Raw genomic sequence first — 19,318 nt, 5'->3', positions numbered from 1 at the left:
TAGAATCCAGTGTATTTCATAATAGAAACAATACGGACAAAAAGTGGAAACAGCAGCGGAGGTTTGGAAGATGTAATGCAGAACTTCACCTCTGGGTATCCTTGAGGCATATGCTTCTACCCTGTCAATAAGGCTTGTGTCGGGTGGCCTTCACAGTTTTTATTGATTCCATCTGGGAAGTATAAAATACTGCATTGACACAAAAACGGACGGGATAAGAGGGTGCTCACTCTGTCCAAATGAAGTCACGGTGGATCCTGTTGGATTGATACACGTAGTACCCCTGGCTCGCAAAGACTAGAGCACACGTGCGTGCACATAGCTCCGAGTCATAGCCCGTATACCCAACAAAACGAAAATATGCACCCATTTGAACCCACAGCGTCAACCTTTGATTAAATGAGGCGCTGGTCTCCAACGAAATCCAGACAAATCGGCGTGTAAAGAGCTTGAAAAAGGGCTATACTAGATTGATCATCGATGCATCGGTAGAAGCGAAAGCACAAGTTGCAGCCTGCAATGCAAAACGGCCGGCAAATTCCGACCATTCTATTCCATCTTGCTACTTACCACCTACACGATGCCTTCCGATCGCAAGCAAGTTGTGGTACTCTATGCGGAGGCGAAGTTGCAAAAATCTATAGACTTACCAGGTAGTCTGACTGTTGCCAGAGCCAAGGAGGAGGGGATGGTGGCAATCAGGGATCACTTGAATACAATTCCCGGTGTACCGCCTGTCTCCCTAGACCCCGACTGTACCGATTTTTACCCAGGTACGTCACTATTACCACGTATTCATGTTATATAGATAAATGTCTGATCCTACTCGATCAGCTACGAAGGACGATAATAGCATTATACGCAGTCTGAAAGGTAATTTAACGATGGTCGTGTACCCGGAGCCTCCTCAAGGACAGCGCTTGACACCCTCGCCCTTTGTCGATGCTCTTCAATCTTCCGTTCATGAAGTGCGCGACGTGAAGGCTCAGCAAAATGCCGCGTTATTGATTAGAGAGGAGAGCGTCAAGTGTAATGTCAAACCAGGTGCTTTTCGTGGCCTTCAAGTTCGTCATCTGTCAGACTAATGTATTCTCAGGTGAAAATGACGTCCTTCTTCGTAGATTAGAGGCAATGGAAGAAAAAATTGGGCGTGACATAGCTGAGCTGAGGCGCGAAAATGCTAAGCTGAAGCACGACGTCAAAGAGCTTGCTGGGCTGAAGTCCAACATCGAAGAGCTGAGGCGGGAAAATGCTGGCCTGAAGCACGACATCAAAGAGCTCAGTGATAAAATGGATCAAAATACTAGAGCTGTTTTGGGCGTTCGTTTTGTGTGTTTTTGTTGTCGTTTTTCACGCTCATGTTTGGGCATTACAGGATAAAGTCGCGATCGATGAGATTCATCGGCAGGGTACTCCTTGACATAGGGTCGACATCAAGTGGTTGTCATCAAGTGGTTGTCATATGTGGACACAAGGACTGTCAACCGTAGGAGATGATGTTTCAGGATTCCAATAACCCGTCAGAATATTGGAAGGCTGTTGGGCAGAATCGCTCAACTCTCCCGTTGCTCATTCATTGTAGCCACGCTAGACCCCACGCAGAAATTGCAGCGCACTCTTCGACAGAGAAGGCTATTGCAGAGTATTCTGGCTCTGACCACTCTGAGGGATAGGACTGATAATTACCATTTTTCGTGCAGTTTACGATAGCTAACCACGATAAGTCTGCGCAACAATTTTTAAATCTGTATCCTAGCGTTTGGAGGACTCGGTACCTCGAGTTATTCAATATGGGAAATGTGTCCCCCAAGTGCACGGATATCCTCCAGGCTTGCAACCATCTGTATTGGGTAAAGGCTCGTCATGCCCCAGAAATCTAAGAGGGTTTGTCTTACTACCTAACGATTCTGACAAACTACCGGTAGATACTGAAAAAATCGAGAAGCCTTGTGCATGTATGGCGTTACGGGAGGAGCGAATTACTGGTGCAGGGTTGTTGTCCTGGGTAAGGTGTGGTTCCACAAGTTTGACGAGATGTCCACTGCGGAAATCAGGAAATCGCTACTAGGATTCAAGTGGCTGGCGTGGAACGAGGACTAACCCTAACTAAGTCGACAAAAAACGACAGAGTATACGAAAACAAGATAGCTAGAGCGCAATAATATGTATCAGCGTCATTTGAACAACATGATGAAAGAGAATCGCAGATCAACAACACGTGAATATGTACTAGACGACAGCAATACGACGTAGAATTACACACCAATATGAACAAAAACTATCCTCTGCTCGAGCGGCACTTTCGTTTTCACCGAGTGCGTAGCACAGTTGAGCGCCCAGGCTGCCTTCGTACAGTCCATGACACCACCATCCTTCAAATCTCCGAACATATACTTATAGAATGCTTCGACGACATGTTTTGCGACGGAGTCGTCGACCTCCCACAACGTGCCAACGACGCTCTTGAAACCCGAAAACTGGAGACCAGCTGCGAGGTGGATCACTTCGTCGGGCGTCTCCTCGTCGCCGACGGCGGTATGACAAGCCGATAAGAACGCGAACTCGGCCTGCGGAACATGTCTCTCCATGATATCGAGCAGCGTCAAATGTTCGTCTCTCATGACAAAATGCGAGTCGTAAGGCTGCGTAGGGTCCTGCTTCCCATGACAAGCAAGGTGCACCCAGGTGTTCTGCTGCAAAGCTGAGAGTGCACCTGCTCGTGTGGCTTCATCGCCAGAAATAGTGGTGCGGTTGGCCGTCGCAGGGACGAGCTTATGGACAAGCTCAAGCTCGCTGTCGACTGCCAAGAGCGCCTTGCCCTTCCCTGCACCCGGTTGACCCTGTCCGATCGCCACGAAGGACGGAGACACGCGCTTCTTCATCAACTGTCTAGACCTAATCAGAGCCGAAAGTGTCGGGGTGTAAGAGCAAATGTAGAGGTCCTCCAGGCATGGCTCCTTCCCAGAACGATCCGCCTTTGTTTGAAACGGATGAGCTGCATGGAGAGGAATGGACGTGAAAGCTGCAGTCGGACACAGCCAGATTCGAGAGCGGCGCTTTACTTTCAGGACGTGTTCGAGTGCGTTGACGATGGGTAGCATGATCTGGTCCCATATTATCCGCGAGAGGACTATGAGATCCGTCCTCGACTCCTTTGGGCTCATCCGAGATGCTTCTCGTATTGCCCTGGCGAAGCGATCCTTGAGAATCTTCAGATCTACGAGACCGATGGACGGCAAAGGAACATGATAGGGATCTCCTGACGTCGGGACGATGATGGCGCTGCACGAGTATTCACTTGCAACGAGGATGATGACCGGTCCCTGGCGCGCTGCCGCTTGCAGATCTTCATACGAAGGTGGAAGCAGGAACCGCGAGAACGCCGGAAGATCGCGTATCTTAGCTATCGCGGCTTCCCATTGCCTTGTAAGTCTCCTATACTCTGTTGCTTCCCGATCAGCAGCAGCTCTGTCAGTTATGGTTGCAGAACTCTGGGCTGCATTGGAAATGAGCTTGCTCAGCTCCAAATAATTGCGCGCCAGTGTCGGATTTGCTGACTCGAGGTCTTCGACTGAAGTCCTGAGCCGAGATGCCAGCGACCACTGCTGGCCACGACCCTGCTCCACAAGTTCAACTGCTTGGCGTAGATCGTTACGACGTATAGCACATGAGGCTGCATCTACAGGCAGTGACCGCGCATGACGAAAGGCGGTTGCAGCCTCGCGCCGTGAAATGATGGACGATCGCGTCATCACGTGGCTGTCAAAAAGCTCCAAGCACATTTGGTATGCTTCTAGGGCAGATTCATGTTGATAGACATCTGCTTGGCGAGCCCAATCAATAGCCTCTGTGATACGTCGAGGAAATCCTTGAGTAGGATGTCTTGATGCGAGTCTGAAGTTCTCTATAGCTAGCGACAAATCAGCAGGGTCATGTAGAATTCGGTAACGAGACAAATAGGCTTCCTGCAGCTGCATGTAGCCAAAATGCCTGCCCGGGTGTAATGAAGACAGAGCCGCCAATGATTGTTGGCAAAGAACAATGGCCTCCTCGACATCTTCATTCTTCTGAGTTTGTGCGAAACGAGAGCAGAGCACCCAGCTCAAACTGCAAAGAGTTATAGAGCGCTCTGGATGGTCAAGCCGCCTTAACCGAAGGGATTCGCGATATAAATCAATGGCCTCGTTGAGATCCTCGCTAACATGCGTTTTGTCGTATCTGGTTTTGAGCGCGAGGGCCAAGTTGTGAAGCATGGTGTCACAACGTGGATGCCCAGGTGGGCGCAACGTCAGTGCCTCGCGACGGAGGCTGATGGCTCGGGTGATGTCACCAATGTCGCCGCGTTTCTTGAAACGTTCGACGAGAACGCCCCCTAGGTTGCCCAATGAGACATCACGATATTGGTGCCCAACAGGATACAGGCGCAACGCTCCTTCGTGCAAAGAGATGGCCTCATCGAGGTCATTATGTTTGCCTTGATGATCGAAGCGTGACGCGAGTGAAAAGGCCAAGTTGTTCAGGTAGGTACCACGGTCAGCATGTCCCTCGGGGCACAGAGACACCGCTTCATGACGAAGCTGTATGCTCGTGTCAAGATCATCGATGCTGCCGTGCTGATCAAAGCGTGCTTGAACTGCTTGTGTAAGCTTGTCGAGGGCTCTCAGACGGAGTTGATGGCCCAGAGGACAGAGCTCGAGGACGACTCTTCGAAACTGGATGCCTTCAGGAGATGCGTCTGTTGGAAGATTGTTGCATCCGCCGATCACATACTCAACACCATTCTTCCCTGCCGCGATGCTACGAAGGTACGTGCCCTCTGCACATAGAGGCAGTAGGTCATGATACAGTTGGGCGGCTTCCCGGATATCGGCGGCAGTGCTTTTCTTGTTGTGGCGCCAAGTGAGCACTTCGGAGAGATTATATAGAGATAAGGGATGATCGGGATGGGGCTGAGGACGCAATGCAAGGGCGTCGCGGATGAGGGAAGTGGTGGCATCGATGTCTTCAAGATCATTTCGGATGTAGCCTGCAAGGCGGGCCCACGCGAGGTTGGTGAGAGCCGTTGCATGATCTGGATGGTTGACCGGACACTGGTCCAGAACTAACTCAAAATGCTTTACAGCGTCGGTCAGGTGAGAGACTGTCTTGCTCGTCACGTATGCGGCAAATTGTGCGTGGCCCGCATCTGTGTCTCGAGCAATCTCGCAGTCTACGAGAGACTGCAGTTTGTGTTCTGTCATCAAAAGCTAACAGGACAGATACTACTAGCTTCACTCACATCAATCAGTGCGTCGTCCTGATCGTCGCAAGCATGTACAATGGCGGCCTTCAGCTTGAGGGAAGGTTTGACACCGAACACGGGCGGGAAGGATATATCTACGAGACGTTAGTGTATGTGCATGAGTGAGAAGCGAATCACTCACCAAATGGCTCGTCTCCATGATCAAGTAGCTCATCCCACGACATCTGAAGTTCGCCGATGACCTCTCCACCGCCTAGCATTCGACCAAGCTCGAAGGGCGCCCTGATCTCCACTGACAACGCATGCGAGGAGCGTGATGATCTATAACCCGATGATCAGTTCTCGCATCGCGTCAGACAGTGTCAATGAACTTTACAGAGTGACAGAATTCCCCCACGTTACAGATCTATCAGATGATAAGACACTGATGGGTGATTTCCAGCGCCTTTGGGAGTCGACATTGATGAATATGTAGATGCCAGCGGGAATGCGAATGGAAGGAACTCGAATATTCTTTCCATTGATGACTGCAGGTCAAGTGTGAGGATAATGAAACAGATACGAAGGTCATGTATAGGGACTCGCCTTCCAGTCTGATATATCGGCTTTCTGAGGTACCAGCCATGATGGTAGATGGAGCAAATTGATGAGGATCGAGGATGGGCTGACATCACTGAAAACCAATCAGCATGATATGACCTTATTTACCTTATAAGGTTGAGCGAATCAGCTTTCCCAATATATGTCTATGTAGTGGCTTGTGAGACGCACATCAGGTGCCTAATCTGTTATCTCTTTTGTCTTCTGCTTTGTCCTTTGTTGGACCATTATTAGCCTATATTAGCTCTCTAGCTAGCTTTCATATTTTTACGCTCTACCATCCAAACCGCCGATCACATTATTGATCTGAAGTCTGTTCTTTATTTCAGCTTTCTTCTGATAAACCATTAGGAGGTTCCAAGCTAGTGTTCTGGCTTCTGCAGTTTTCCATCAAAATTGCATCACAATGTAGGATTTTATATAGCAATTCAGTGTGACTATAGTTTGACAGCGACTTTGGAGACATTGAGATCACGCACTACGAATGTTATAGCTCATCATCTTTTAGCCAGGAGTATTGTAAGCAATAAGAATAATATTGCAACATCATATGCCCATATATCTGCCGCCGCCGTCAGTAGTACTAGTAGTAGTACCAGTGATACTGACAGGGCCCCAAGTTTTCAAGCTCGAAAACATGCACAGTACGATGGAATTCAGGCAAGCAAACACCCTCCATAAGTCATGATGGGATACAAAGTGCTATATACACTACTGTAAGTCCACTGTCCAGCTATACTAATGGGAGGGTGACGGAAAACAGCACTGGAGACAGCCTGACTCTTTGGGCTCGAGCTGGAATGGATTTCTTGAGCCTGATCCGCATGCAAAGTACAAATTGTGTGTAGATGCAGTAATGGTAACCACCTTTTGCATTCAAATATAGGGAATTGTGAGCAAAGCAAGAACATACTGCAAAGAAGTTTACTCACCGGTAATCAACCAGCTGATGAGCGATGATTGGATAAAAATTTGTTGTGCGTTGCGTATGAGAGAATAATCAAAGATGCGATGAAGATGGAGTATAGGATATAAGTTATGCGCGCCGTCAACGTTTTGCTGGATAGAATGCAAGAAGACAGGCGTAGTGAACAGCGAAAGGAACCAAGCGCTCAGGCACCCTGATCAGAATTAGTGACTCACGCACTGGTACGGTCACGGTGACAGTCACACACACCCAAGGCTTGCCCGCAGAGCCGCGGCGTATCAGAAACAATAGGTGAGGAGTAGATCTCAAAAAATGTAAAGATAGGGATAGAGCTATTTAGACACGCTTACTTAGATTTAACAAGAAAATAATGTAACTACCAACCCTAAAATTTGAAGTCTGGCATATCATCGTCTTCGGATTTGCCATAATCTTCTGAGCTACAATCTTCGTCATCTGAGTTGGTCATGGACGTAACCCCATCTTCATCATCCGAGTCGCTAACAGCCTTGTCTCCATCGTCCCATGCGTCAGATTCATTATCTCCATCGTCAGTTATGTCCCCTTGAGTTCGGTTCTGGTGGTTGTCAATGCTGGACTCGATGGTGGGTCCCAGATTGCTCTCATCCAGAGTTTCGTCGTCATTGCTCATGCTTCCAACAAAAATTTCATCATCAGTAGTATTTGGCAAAACATACTGTATTTGATGACCGACGCCAATACGTGTGAAGCGAGCAAACATATCACGATCAGCGAAGCTGTGTTGACATTGTCAGTTTTTAGGAAAGTCTTAAACTATGTCGACAGACTTACATATTAACATAGAATGCAGTCCAGTCATTTACTTCTCCGCATGGTCGAGCAACTGTGGGGCCATGCCGAAGGAGATCATCCGTACGGCCGTCAGCAAATGCCGGTATAAGGTGGCAAGCTCTGAGGACGAGGGAAGGGTCGAGAAAGCCAAATGCAGTGGGTGAATCTGGTACGAATCCAACTTTCGGGAGCCGACCTTCCTTGAAACCCCACCGGTAATGCGGAACTACACCAAGCCACCGAACCCACAAAAACTCCATTGATTGCGGAGAGCGATTACGAGCGTCCGGGCCGATGTGGAGAATCTGTATAGAAAAAGTGCCCAAAACTTGCGCATACCAGAATGGATAAGCATTAGTGTCACATTCCCTCAACAACATCATCACAGTGCCACCACGCCCTGGTTTCAAAGTGTCTTGGTCGCGGCGAATATCATAAGTTGTGTAGTTGATCTGAAGGCGTTTGGCTTTGGAGACCCTGCTGAGGTTGTTGATAAACAGTATGCTACCTCTTTGAGCATTGCTGAATTCCCGCTCATCGCCATTGTAGTCCAAGCCTAGGAGTCGTGAGAGAAGGTGATCTTTCAGTTTCGGAATGAAGTCCTTTGAGTACTGTTAGCAGCGAAGTGGTCGGTTATCTGATATGACTGACTTTGACGGCTGGATCATCCCTGTGTTCACCGAGGTAAGAGGCCAAATTTATCTTGTTACCATGATTGCTCGATAAAAAATGATGGACTTCAGGTGGTAGATCACTGCTGCATATGTCATGAAGGAGGGTTGTCGATGACTGCTGCCGTCGGATGCGAGTGCGCCTTCGTTCTTGCCTAGCCAGCTGCTTTGCAGGATCCTGCTTGTTCGTGCTTCGATATAGCATTTTTATAAAACGATGAGCCAGCTCGCCCTGTAAAGCACGGAACATCAATACTGCTAATATAGCCAAGCAGGAAATGCCTACAATTTGGGTAGTATACGAATCTGTTGTACCAAACAACCTGATAGAAGCAGCGTAATCACCAAGTGCGTGTAATTTGTAGGTTAGGAGATTGAAGGTCTTGGGTCGAGCACCTGATGCCCTTGCCTCCCCATTGGCGGACTGAACATTAGCATCTTGCCTCCTCTGACGTGCAGCGACTTCACATGGAAGTTCCACAGTTCGAAAAGCCGAGCATGTGAACTGCTGAAACCTCCGAAGTTGTTTGCCTAGAGCGTTCAGTGCTTGATCGAGTTTATCTAAGGAATCATCGGTGTGAAGGTGGAGTTTAGCCAGGGCATGCCATTCTGCCAGTCGAAAAAGTAGAAGCCGAATAATGCCATCGTGCTCATGGGGGAACATCCCTTCGAAGACAGGGATTGCGCACTGTTCCAAAAGACGAGGTAGGCCAGAGTTGGAAACAGTGAAAACCATCGGACTGACCTGTAAAACATCTTCAAAGTGTCGAGCAACGTTCTGCCGGACATCTGATACATTGGATGGAAAGCGCCGGATAGCACCCTTACCAAAGGAAGGGATTGAGCGAAAGCTGTACCAATAGTAAGAAGGTTTCCACATTAGACATAGACCGGTGGATTGCAGCAGTCAGATGTCTTACCGTTCGTTCATGATAGCTATTCTGTCGGAGTTTATGGCATAAAGTAGCCTGATAAGATGTTTGAAAACTGATTTGAATACGCCCAGCTCAAACTCGTGTAAAAGGTCAACGACAAGCATGGAAAAGCAATCCAAACCAAGTGGGCCAAGTCGGTCAGCGAAGGTATTCTGTAAGGGAGGTGAAATGAACGTTCAACTACGCTAAATCAGAAATCAGAGATAGCTTACAAGGGTGGGTACAAGTGAGAACTCTTTGAGAAGGCGTTCTACAGTAGCACCCTTGATCGGAGCGCCTGCCTTGTAGATAGCGTTACGTGCAGCAATGATAGTATCTTTGATGAATCGGCGCATTCTCGTGAGTCTTCCTGATATATCAGCACGAAGTCCGATGCGATCAAAGCAGGATTTTGGAAGGAGACATCGAGGACAAGGACAAACACCCTTATCACGAACTGTTGCAATAAGAACTCTTCCAATGTGTCATTAGCACGAGCAGGGCTGGAAGGAAGCATTCCACGCACTTTTCTGGATAATCTGCGGAATAGGTAAATATCCTAGGAAATACTCGGCGTTGTACGCCATCATGACACTTGATTACAATACCATTTCTGTAGGCGTCAAGAAATTCATTGTCTATCAAAATACGCCAGATTGAATGAAATAACTCGCGCTTGCAATGCGCAAGAATGTCATGGTAGCTCTTCCGTTTGACTACGGTGATTTTGGCGATGAATTGTTTGATTGATTCCGGAAGCTGCCAAGGACAAGTCAATGACCGTTAGCACAACAATATTCGTATGCGACGTATAGGTGTACTTACAGTGGGAATAAATGCCACAGGGTGGCATGCACCGGAAGTAGGGCAGGCACGAGTGTATTTGGACTGGTTTCCGAAGTATAGATAAATGGGCCATGCCGATGCGTTTCCAAACTGTGCTAAGTGCGTGGAATCCGACCAAAACATGAGTCCAGCGATGACTTTCTCTAGCTTGCAGCCGTCATCCCTCCTTTGCTTCTGCAGGTCATCGTGAGCCTGAATCCATGCATCTGATGTATAGAGCTCGTCGTGAAGACGTTGCTCTCGACCTGTCACGGGAGACTTCCAAAAGCGCTTGAAGGGAGTGAAATGAAACCATTTCGATGCTGCCTCCGAGAAAGCAGCATGAATCACAGCTGTGAGCGGCCAGTACTGGAATCCAGGGACTGTAAAAACCTGCCCGTTGCCGTTGGGGTTCTTCTCCCGTGTCGGTACAAGAATCTCTGCAGCCACCTCTTTCCACCCATCCCTTCGGTAGATATCGTTGTCGCCCAGTGTGGTTTCCGAGGAATCCAAACGCCCCATCTCAGTATGAGCATTGAAGCCCTTCACGTCCTCGATTTTGAAGTCTTCGGCTGATAAGACTTCCCTGACCAGTCGAGTGGCTTGAGCTTCCGATGTTTGGTTGCTTCCGGTCAGCATCCAGCTCATGAGGCGCCAGACACTCATGTTTTGCCATGGCCAAGGAGGAGCCTTTGAGGAAGATGTCGCCTCAGAATTACTAGGTAGCTCAGGATTAAAACTCGCGTTGGAATAAAAATTGGATAGCTGATCTGAAGAGACGAACACATCAGGATCGTGTGTTGGTTGATGACGATAGTCTCGCCCAATGCCGAATTGGTTTAGGGATGTCCGGAAAGAATCAAATACGTGGAGGATGACTCGGGGAAGTGTAGATGGAGGAGACTGAGGGACCAGAGGTGGTGGCACAGGAGGTTCATCACGAAATCGCATAGGTAACCGGCGGGAGCGAGTAGGGCGAATGCCTTCAGGAGTAGGAATTTCCATGGATGGTTCAGCCTGAGGCTGCTCCTCCAAAAGGCTATGCTCCCTGGGCCGAAGCTCCGAGTCTGTTGATGGTTAAAGTACTGCTAGAGGCTAGTGAATTTGAGATGCTCACCGCCAGTGAACGATGGGCCCGGGAGTGTATAACTGCTGCTACTGGCAGCAGATGTGATTCCAGGCGTTGAAGCTACTTGAGAAGGCACATCTGACATTGTGGCGTCCTCACTGGTGGTCTAGTGAAACAAAGATCAGACCGGCCTTTGAGTTGGGCTGTGAATCAGTACTCACTTGAGCAGTACTAAGCTTGATCTTCTTAGCTGCAGACGCTCCTTGCCTGATTTCTGAGGCTCGTTTGAAATGTAAGGACTGTTGTATCAGCTGCTGCTGCCAGTAAGAGCAACTTTGGCGATGACGAGTCAGGCCTCCTGGCGCCGAAAATGACCGTCCACACTTCTCGTGGCATTTGAAATAGTCGTTCATCAAAGTCCCAAGAAGCAGCAGTGTAGTCAGAAGTAAAACAAAATGATTGAGAATGAGAGTAACTCTCATGCTACCTGTTGTTCTGTCCAAATCAACTGTATCGTGTCATGGCCATATGCATAGAGAACACGGATTAGGTGTATGAAGGTGGCCTTCCAAGCTCCCAATTCGAACTCATGGAGTAAATCGGGAATGAACATGGAATAAAAATTGAACCCAAAGCGTGCGAACCGAGTTGAGAATGAATTCTAAGCAAATTAGGATGGTAAAACCAAATGTGACGCAATCAACATACCACAGTTGGGACGAGACATTGTTGATCGGATGCGTGGATGGAGGTCTTGAGAGCAGGGCAGTCACTGGGACACACGATGATCCGGATCCATTCCATAGACTAAGTACGTACTAGAACCAGTGAAGGATGTCAACCGTGATCGGAGTTTCTAGAGTTACAAATCAAGGTGAATGCCATAAAAATGCGAGCAATGATCAGGGAAGCCTATGAGTTTGACACTTACCGCACTTCCGTAGCTTCTTGACGCTAGCACTCACTGGGGAAATATGGAAATGATGAATGGGGAAGCGGAGTACGCATGATCAAAAGAAAGTTTTATGGAGAGCAGGAAGGTTGTGTGTGCAAGTTCCGAAACACTAAAATTTGCTGTCGTTGAGTTCCAATCGGCAGCAAAATGCGTAAACGGCCAAGCCCAAACATACCTGAGGGGACGCTTTGGATAATTAACAGAGAATTATTTCAAACCCCCATTTTTCCTTCCAGGGAGAGCAAATTCGCCATGCCCAATAGCTTTGACTCGCGTCCATCAGATTTTAATGACGGGATGGAAGCTCTTCTCATGGGAGCTGCAGAGCCTGTCAATGTATGCGAAGGGGACCAATTGATATCCCAGGTTCGAAGCTGTACCCCCGACTCTGCGCTGAGTCACGATTATAAGAACTGTCCTGGTCAAGGTGGGTATGGCCAAGGCCTCCCAGTGTACCCTTGTGGGTGCTACCAGTATGGAAAGACAATGCTGGGCGTTTACGGAGTCGACCTCCGAGAGCTGGGGTATCCTGAGACTGAGGATGCGTCTGGAGCTGAACAACACAAGAGAATCGAACAGGTATGCAGCCTCGAGATCATCTACAGTGACTTCTAACTGTTCTCGTCCCAGGAGATTAATGATTGGAATGCGCAAGTCGAAAATGGTAGCGGTGAAATGCTGCCTCCAAAACGAAAGAGATCAACATCAGATGTCGGAAATGTTGTGAGTCAGACTCACCACCTGCAATCATTTACATCAATTATTGTTGACTGCGTATTTCAGACACCACGCCAATTTGGTCAAGATATGACTAATATCAGACGCGCTATGTCAACGCCAGTGCTTGAACTGTCGCAAAAGTTTAAGCGCAGGAAGCTGGGAAAAGCTATTGAGTTGAAAGGAAGTACGACTCACGAAACTTTGCTTAAAGTAGGGAAGGACGTCGAAGCTGCAATTGATAGGCAAACAGAGATGCTTTCCAAGCTTTATGACCTTTTGGAGAGCCGTGCCAGCCTGAAGTGAAGTTAGCCCTAGTATCCATACACTGTTGTAATATCCGAAGTACCTCTGACAATATGGGAGGGCGTTTCAATGCTAGACCAGTGCAATGTAAGTGTACCGGTCTTGTCGGTGCAGGTGACGGAGGAGTTGGCCAGCGTCTCACAGGAGACAAAGATACCACCAGGAGGTTCTCACTGGAGTAGAGAGCAGAACGATACTGGCAATGCCTCTGAACTTTGCAATGAATTTCGCCAGGATGTTGAGCATCACGATGTGAGCTCAGAAATAAAACTAGATATTGGAGCACTACCCATTTCGGAGCCACTGAACGGACCGTCAAAATAGAATGGGATAAGAGCGGGCGAATAGAGATGAATCATGAGCAAAGCGCTGGAAGTAAGCACTCCGTTGCAAATTAGTCACGAATTTGAGACATCAGACGTGGCTGTATCCAGCACACAAGCAGATCTTCGGAGTCGACACGATGAAGAGGTGATATTGCAGCAAGCTATAAGCATGCGTTCGAAAGAATGATATGGTGATTGGATGGAGTAGCTGCTTGATACGAAAAATGATATTCATACGGTCATGTAGGATAGATAGAGCGCCGAGAAGCACCAACTATTCGATTGGATGTAATGAGATACACTCTGGGAGATCTGGATAGAAGAGTCGGACGAATGTATAGACTGAGGCGCCGGAAGGGTGTACTGTCAAGGACAGTAAGCATGACAGTAGAGTGCATTATTGTCGTAACGGTGGAGGTGCGGAGGCAAACAACCTTGTGTCCCAGGCGTCTATGAAAATGAGGCAGGTTGACACAGCGAGGCAGCATAAAACACACAATACACGCACCTTGAAGTAAGATACTCACAATCCATCCAAAGTCTACCTCAACCGTGTCCAGCGTCATCAACCTCCAGTAGATATCGAAGCTCATTCCAATCACTGCACCGTTCGGCTTGGGGCAAACGGCCATACCAGCCTCGCGGTGGGAAACCTTCCTTGGTGTGGTGAAGACTGAAACCGAAAGTTCGAAATTTCAGTTTCAACAATCACGTGACCCGATGCACTACACCATACCAAACAAGCACATATGGCTGCTCCCACACCGTCAACAACGGTTGAATCGATGTCGATGGTGCCTTCATTGTTTCTTAATACTGAAGCACCTGCCTCCTCAGTTAGTATCTCCCCCCCGATTCGCGAGCTGTCACAAAGAAAGCCAAGGAGCTCGAAAGGGAGGCTAGAGTTTGTCGATGGACAGCATGCTAATGTGATCAATGGGGTGTGGCACTGCTCGAACTGCGGCTGTCCGGAGAGCGTTGCTATCGGACGAAGAAAGGGCCCTTTGGATGACAAATCGCAATGTGGTACATGTGGTGCGTTGATACTATTGGCTAATCAATAATACAATTCTTCCTGACGCTTCATCGTTGTTCAGGTATCTTTGTAACATAATAATTTAACGGTTCTGTTGTTACATATGCTAGATGTACTAAATCCATATAAGTACTACAACGTTTTTTTGGGTACGGTGTTCAACATTACTGCGGAAGGTGATCAGTGTGTGAAGGCAATAATACTAAGAATTAATGCATACCATTCAAGATACATTCAGAGGACCAGCATTGAGACGGCGACGTTTGAAGGGACTGCTTGGCATGGCAGCAGGTGGTGACAAGATGGTGAGTTCTCGTAAAACGGTGCTGAAAACATCACATTTTGCACTTCTGATTCGACGATGGCAAAACGCCATGTGCACTTCGACGAGCGCACCCTTTAGTTTTGACTCATATTCAGACGGCAGCACGAGCTTATGATCCAAGTCGTACGCTGGTAAGGGGCTGATGATATGAGTCGAAATGAGGCCCTGCAAGTGACTTTTGCATTGGTTGGCCACTGGCCAAGTGGTGATGTCGAAGTCAGAGCTTAGACCTTCTGCAGTTGCGTAAAAAATCAGTGTAATGACAGACATAAGAATTGTTTGCGGCTTACTGGTCGAGTAGTTGTCATCACCATCAACTTGGCTAGCAGTATCTCGCCGATCTTCTTTATTGGCCTGTTTTGTCATAGTAATATTCAGTACGTAGTCACGGTAACGTGCATGGACAAGTATGCGATGAATACTTACAACTTCAAAGAGACTGTGCGTCAGTTTGACGGATCTCTGACCGAGTGAGTCATGAACGACACTGAGCTTCTCATAGTCTCTTGCCCTCGGAATTAATCCCTCAAAGTGAGCGAGATTGTCAAGGACATCTGGGAAGTCTTCTGATGAAAATCGGAAGGCATTGTTACGGCCAGCAGTAAGCTGACAGGTCAATTTTACATCTGCAAAGCGACCATGAAATATATTCGAGGGATTGAAATTCGCATCTGGGGTGAAATTAAAGTCATTGCGACTGATCTCGAACACACCACGGATGATGAATTCTGCAGGTTGGAGTCCTCCTCCCTTGCTGACAAGAATATTGCCATTCGGTCCACCTACAAAATATTCAACGTGATGAATGAGCTTCAGCGTAGCAGCATAGAATCCTCCAGGAGAATTCTGCAGTTTCTGAAGTATGGATGCAGGAGTACTTCTTGTGGAGGGCGACTTAGCTTTGGAAGGCATGGCAGGTGTGATTAGCGCATAATGTGATCTAGCCTCGGGCTGGTGGAGTCTTATCGAGAGAACGAAAACCATGCTCCGTGTAGGGAATTCTGCCATTGAATACAAGTGACTCACAGCACCAACGGCATAGTACGGAAGTAGTACTAGTCTAAGCATATCGGATCCTGCGCAAATGTCACCATCAGAAGTTTCGAACGTCAGAGTTGTAGGGTCAGCGGAAATGAAGGTTCAACTAGTAGTGAACCAATATCATTTGCACCGCCAGAGGGAAAGCTTGCGGCGAGATACTATTAGTAGTGGTCATGGGATCTGACTCATGTATAAAATTATCGGCAAATGTTACATACTGGTTGAGTAAGTTAGTTGGTGTTGACGGATCATCTGAGGGGCGTCAAGTGCCACGGAAGGAGCTGCAAACATTTAAGTTGTTTCCCCACTCAGAACTGATACTCAACGTTCAACCCTGGCCTAAACCTTTTTATACATAACCGACGTCCTCCGATTTGGGACGTCTAAACTCAAAATCGAGACTAGCCTATACCCTAAGTGACATGATTGCCGACAGGGTCTTTCGGAACTTGGTTACGAATTTCTGGTGCCGAGAGATCAGCACATTGGAATGCAGGGAGAATCCAAGAAGAATTTCTGTATCGGAGCAGGGTTGACCATCTTCGTGTAAGCTTGAAATTACGGTAGAGTGAATTGAATTTAAATACCGTTACTCTCCAACTTGAAGGGGTAAACCGGCGAAGATGTTTGCTGACACAGATTCTGTTAGCATCGACTCACGTCCCTCTGACTTTAACGATGGAGCCGAGGCTATCATCTTGATGAACACCGCCCTTGAGACTCAACTTAAAAGAGCAGGCAAGGGTGTCCATCACTCCGAGTCAAGAAGCTCCGCTCCACAAAGTCACAAGGACTCCTGCCCTGGCCCAGGTCAGTCGCATGGGCAAGGTGGTCCAGTATATTCCTGTGGGTGCTATACGTATGGTGAGCTTGGCAGGTTTGAATTGCTCACATCCAGGCCAAGTAACTCACAGACTAGCTAAAACAGAACGCGAAATGGCACTGGCACTCGGAAGTGACCCGAAGGACATCCAGCCTTGGTTTGGTCCCCACCATGACAAGGATGTCAATGAGTTGCTGTCACGTCCGAGTCTAAAGCGAAAGAGGTCACAGGACGACTTGAATGATGTAAGTATGTCTAGCTTTATCTTTCAAGTTATGCACTTACCGTAGAGATGGGCAGAAAGCATCATGGAAACATGATGATCTCAGGAGGAAATTTGAATACATAGTTAACGAAATTGGGTATGTGCTAGAAGCTGTGAGTAGACTTGAGGCAGCCATTAGCAGGCAAGATGGAGTCCTTATTGAGGTCTGTAATGCGATTGAAAACCATGGCATGTGATGTTACCTGATGCTTGATAGTAGTTGTATGTCGTTGATGTAGACCCTTCTGGAGCAATATGTAGTCGCAATCAGTATTGACGCCATTCAGGTACTTGACTAGGAGCGCAGAATTACCCGAGTGAGTGCTTCAAAGAATATATTACAAGTGGCCAGCCGCCAGCACCGTGACCCGCGGCTTGTGCAGTGCCATACATCGATGTCAACATGTGCGTCGTCGACGGATTGAGCTTCAGTAGCAGTAATTGAGCTTGACTGCCACGCTGGTCGCAGACGATATAACGTGGTATAGGGAAACGGTCGACCAGCAAGTCCTGTGTGTACAGCGAGTTAGAAGCTGAATTGTCTTGGCATACAAAAACCTTGTTATGTAAGCTAATACGTTCAGTTTTTGCACTTCCTGCGTTTCAAGTTGGTAAGCATTTTTTGAGACGGGCCGTTCAAAATGTTCCCTAAGGTAAGCCTGCCGATGCTTGAAATGGCATGTACTTAGTGCAATAACAGTGGTCACGGGAGCCTTTCAAGCATGCCCTGGGCTTGACGGTGTCTATCCTATGATGTGAGTGGATATGAACCTTTCTCCGAGTATCTGTTGTGCTACAGTACTGACACTACGGTGATACCTGCTCTCTGATTTAGTCCGTGCTCTACTTTTTACCTCCGGCTGTCATCTTTAACACGCGACGCACGGTCCTCACGATTTCCTCATGCCTCGTTTTATTTCATCTCACCTTTATACCTATCTTGTACTTTCCCTTTGGATCTTTACTGTCTGTCTTCTTGCATCCTATCCAGCAAAACGTTGACGGCACGCATAACTTATATCCTATACTCCATCTTCATCGCATCTTTGATTATTCTCTCACACGCAACGCACGACAAATTTTTATCCAATCATCGCTCATCAGCTGGTTGATTACCGGTGAGTAAACTTCTTTGCAGTATGTTCTTGCTTTGCTCACAATTCCCTATATTTGAATGCAAAAGGTGGTTACCATTACTGCATCTACACACAATTTGTACTTTGCACGCGGATCAGGCTCAAGAAATCCATTCCAGCTCGAGCCCAAATTGTTAGGGTTGAGCACGGGCGAACCCGCGGGTCGCTGAAGCCCCACCACACCCATATCCTCAAACACCGTACCCGCCACGGTACAGGTGTACACCGACCCGCCAATTCTGCGGGTATGAACAGTGTTTGCGGTATACCGCGGTTTTTTTCACGGACACGCGGGTAAGACGAGCAAGACAGTTTTCACTCTCTCAGCGCAAAAGTCTCGAAAGTCGTTAGAATGACTACATATGGTTTGTATGGTGTTACATTGTATATCGCGCACATGTCCATCATGTCCAAACGTTTAACCTCATTCCAGCCTCTGAAAACTTCCATCCCACATGGTCTGATATTCGTAAGTCCGTTCGGAATAGATTCCAAAGCAGCTTACCTAGATGTCCTAACGTGCAACTTGAAGTCCCAGGAGATGCTCCAACTCCTGGATTTCCATCTCGAAAATCCGGTGTTCCCTTGCGATCCAAAGCACTATCATCGCGCGCGTTACTTCTGACAAGACCGGGGGCTGAGGGCGGGGCTGAAGTGGTACTTCAGGGTTGTAGAGTTCTTGACGCACGCGGACTCGCGCACCGGCCCATGTAAGGTACATTAATTGCTTTGAAAATATTAACATTGTAACTCCTGAACGAGCCGTTACTTACGAGCTGTCTTTCGGTCAGCGTGAAGGTCACGTCCCGAGGTTTTGGTACGAGTCGTAAAAGGTGTGGATGAATCTGTAGAATCGGTAAGCAGTGATTATTATAAAATCCTCAACATACCTGGTGATGTTGGTTTCCGTTTGCATTCTGATTTCCGACTCCCCCGTTGGCATCCGCGTGGTTGTTCATACTTGTGCTGAAGTGGTAGATGATTTAAAGTGAGTTAATGTTTCCCTTCGTCGTTTGAGCTATCATCTAAGAACATATCCCGATTTGGATTAAAGTTATATCCCCGGCATTTTCCGAAACGGCGCGCGCGGTGTGTGACATCTGCTCATTGTTTAGCGGTTGTATTTACTATATCCTAGAAATACATACATAAAGTCAATCAGATGGTGGTGACTTTCTTCAGGAATACTTGAAGATTTCCGCGGATTGGGCAGACCTATCCGTTCGAGGTTTGTTAGACATGTTTACTTCGAACTTACTAACCTTCTTCAGGAATACCTGGAGGATTCCGCGGATTGGGCAGACCTATCTGTTCGAGGTTTGTTCG

At 47.7% G+C, this 19,318-nt stretch overlaps 3 protein-coding genes across 3 annotated transcripts; 2 read left to right on the top strand and 1 right to left on the bottom strand.

The window, feature by feature from the left end:
* Positions 1-514: 514 nt before the first annotated feature.
* Positions 515-1,830, top strand: HD556DRAFT_1400806 (uncharacterized protein). Its single transcript, XM_041303818.1, has 3 exons — positions 515-773; positions 835-1,044; positions 1,097-1,830. Exons 1-3 carry the CDS (start codon positions 581-583, stop codon positions 1,378-1,380), a joined length of 687 nt encoding a protein of 228 aa, XP_041156082.1. The 5' UTR covers positions 515-580; the 3' UTR covers positions 1,381-1,830.
* A 425-nt stretch (positions 1,831-2,255) lies between these two features.
* Positions 2,256-5,854, bottom strand: HD556DRAFT_1275813 (CHAT domain-containing protein; the record flags this gene model as incomplete). The annotated part of the gene is made up of 5 exons (XM_041299230.1): positions 5,828-5,854; positions 5,619-5,769; positions 5,424-5,563; positions 5,279-5,376; positions 2,256-5,219 (listed from the first exon to the last, which is right to left on the bottom strand). The coding sequence occupies exons 3-5, from the start codon at positions 5,500-5,502 to the stop codon at positions 2,256-2,258; spliced, it is 3,141 nt and encodes a 1,046-aa protein (XP_041156081.1). The 5' UTR covers positions 5,503-5,563; positions 5,619-5,769; positions 5,828-5,854.
* Positions 5,855-12,269: 6,415 nt separating this feature from the next.
* HD556DRAFT_1311682 (uncharacterized protein) lies at positions 12,270-13,222 on the top strand (the record flags this gene model as incomplete). Its single annotated transcript, XM_041300561.1, has 5 exons — positions 12,270-12,596; positions 12,648-12,740; positions 12,801-13,036; positions 13,081-13,127; positions 13,155-13,222. 5 exons carry the CDS (start codon positions 12,270-12,272, stop codon positions 13,220-13,222), a joined length of 771 nt encoding a protein of 256 aa, XP_041156080.1.
* Between the last annotated feature and the right edge of the window lie 6,096 nt (positions 13,223-19,318).

Source organism: Suillus plorans, assembly GCF_016647745.1.
Source record: "Suillus plorans strain S12 chromosome Unknown HD556scaffold_63, whole genome shotgun sequence".
NCBI classification, from domain to species: domain Eukaryota; kingdom Fungi; phylum Basidiomycota; class Agaricomycetes; order Boletales; family Suillaceae; genus Suillus; species Suillus plorans.
The sequence above is the reverse complement of the archived record's forward strand: the minus strand, read 5'-3'. Positions and strand labels throughout refer to the sequence as shown.

Bases quoted from the DNA above. Each gene is read 5' to 3' on its own strand.
- HD556DRAFT_1400806 (XM_041303818.1), top strand. From the start codon at position 581: ATGCCTTCCGATCGCAAGCAAGTTGTGGTACTCTATGCGGAGGCGAAG. The intron at 774-834 runs GTACGTCACTAT...CTACTCGATCAG, and splicing joins CTGTACCGATTTTTACCCAG to CTACGAAGGACGATAATAGC. The intron at 1,045-1,096 runs GTGCTTTTCGTG...ATGTATTCTCAG, and splicing joins CAAGTGTAATGTCAAACCAG to GTGAAAATGACGTCCTTCTT.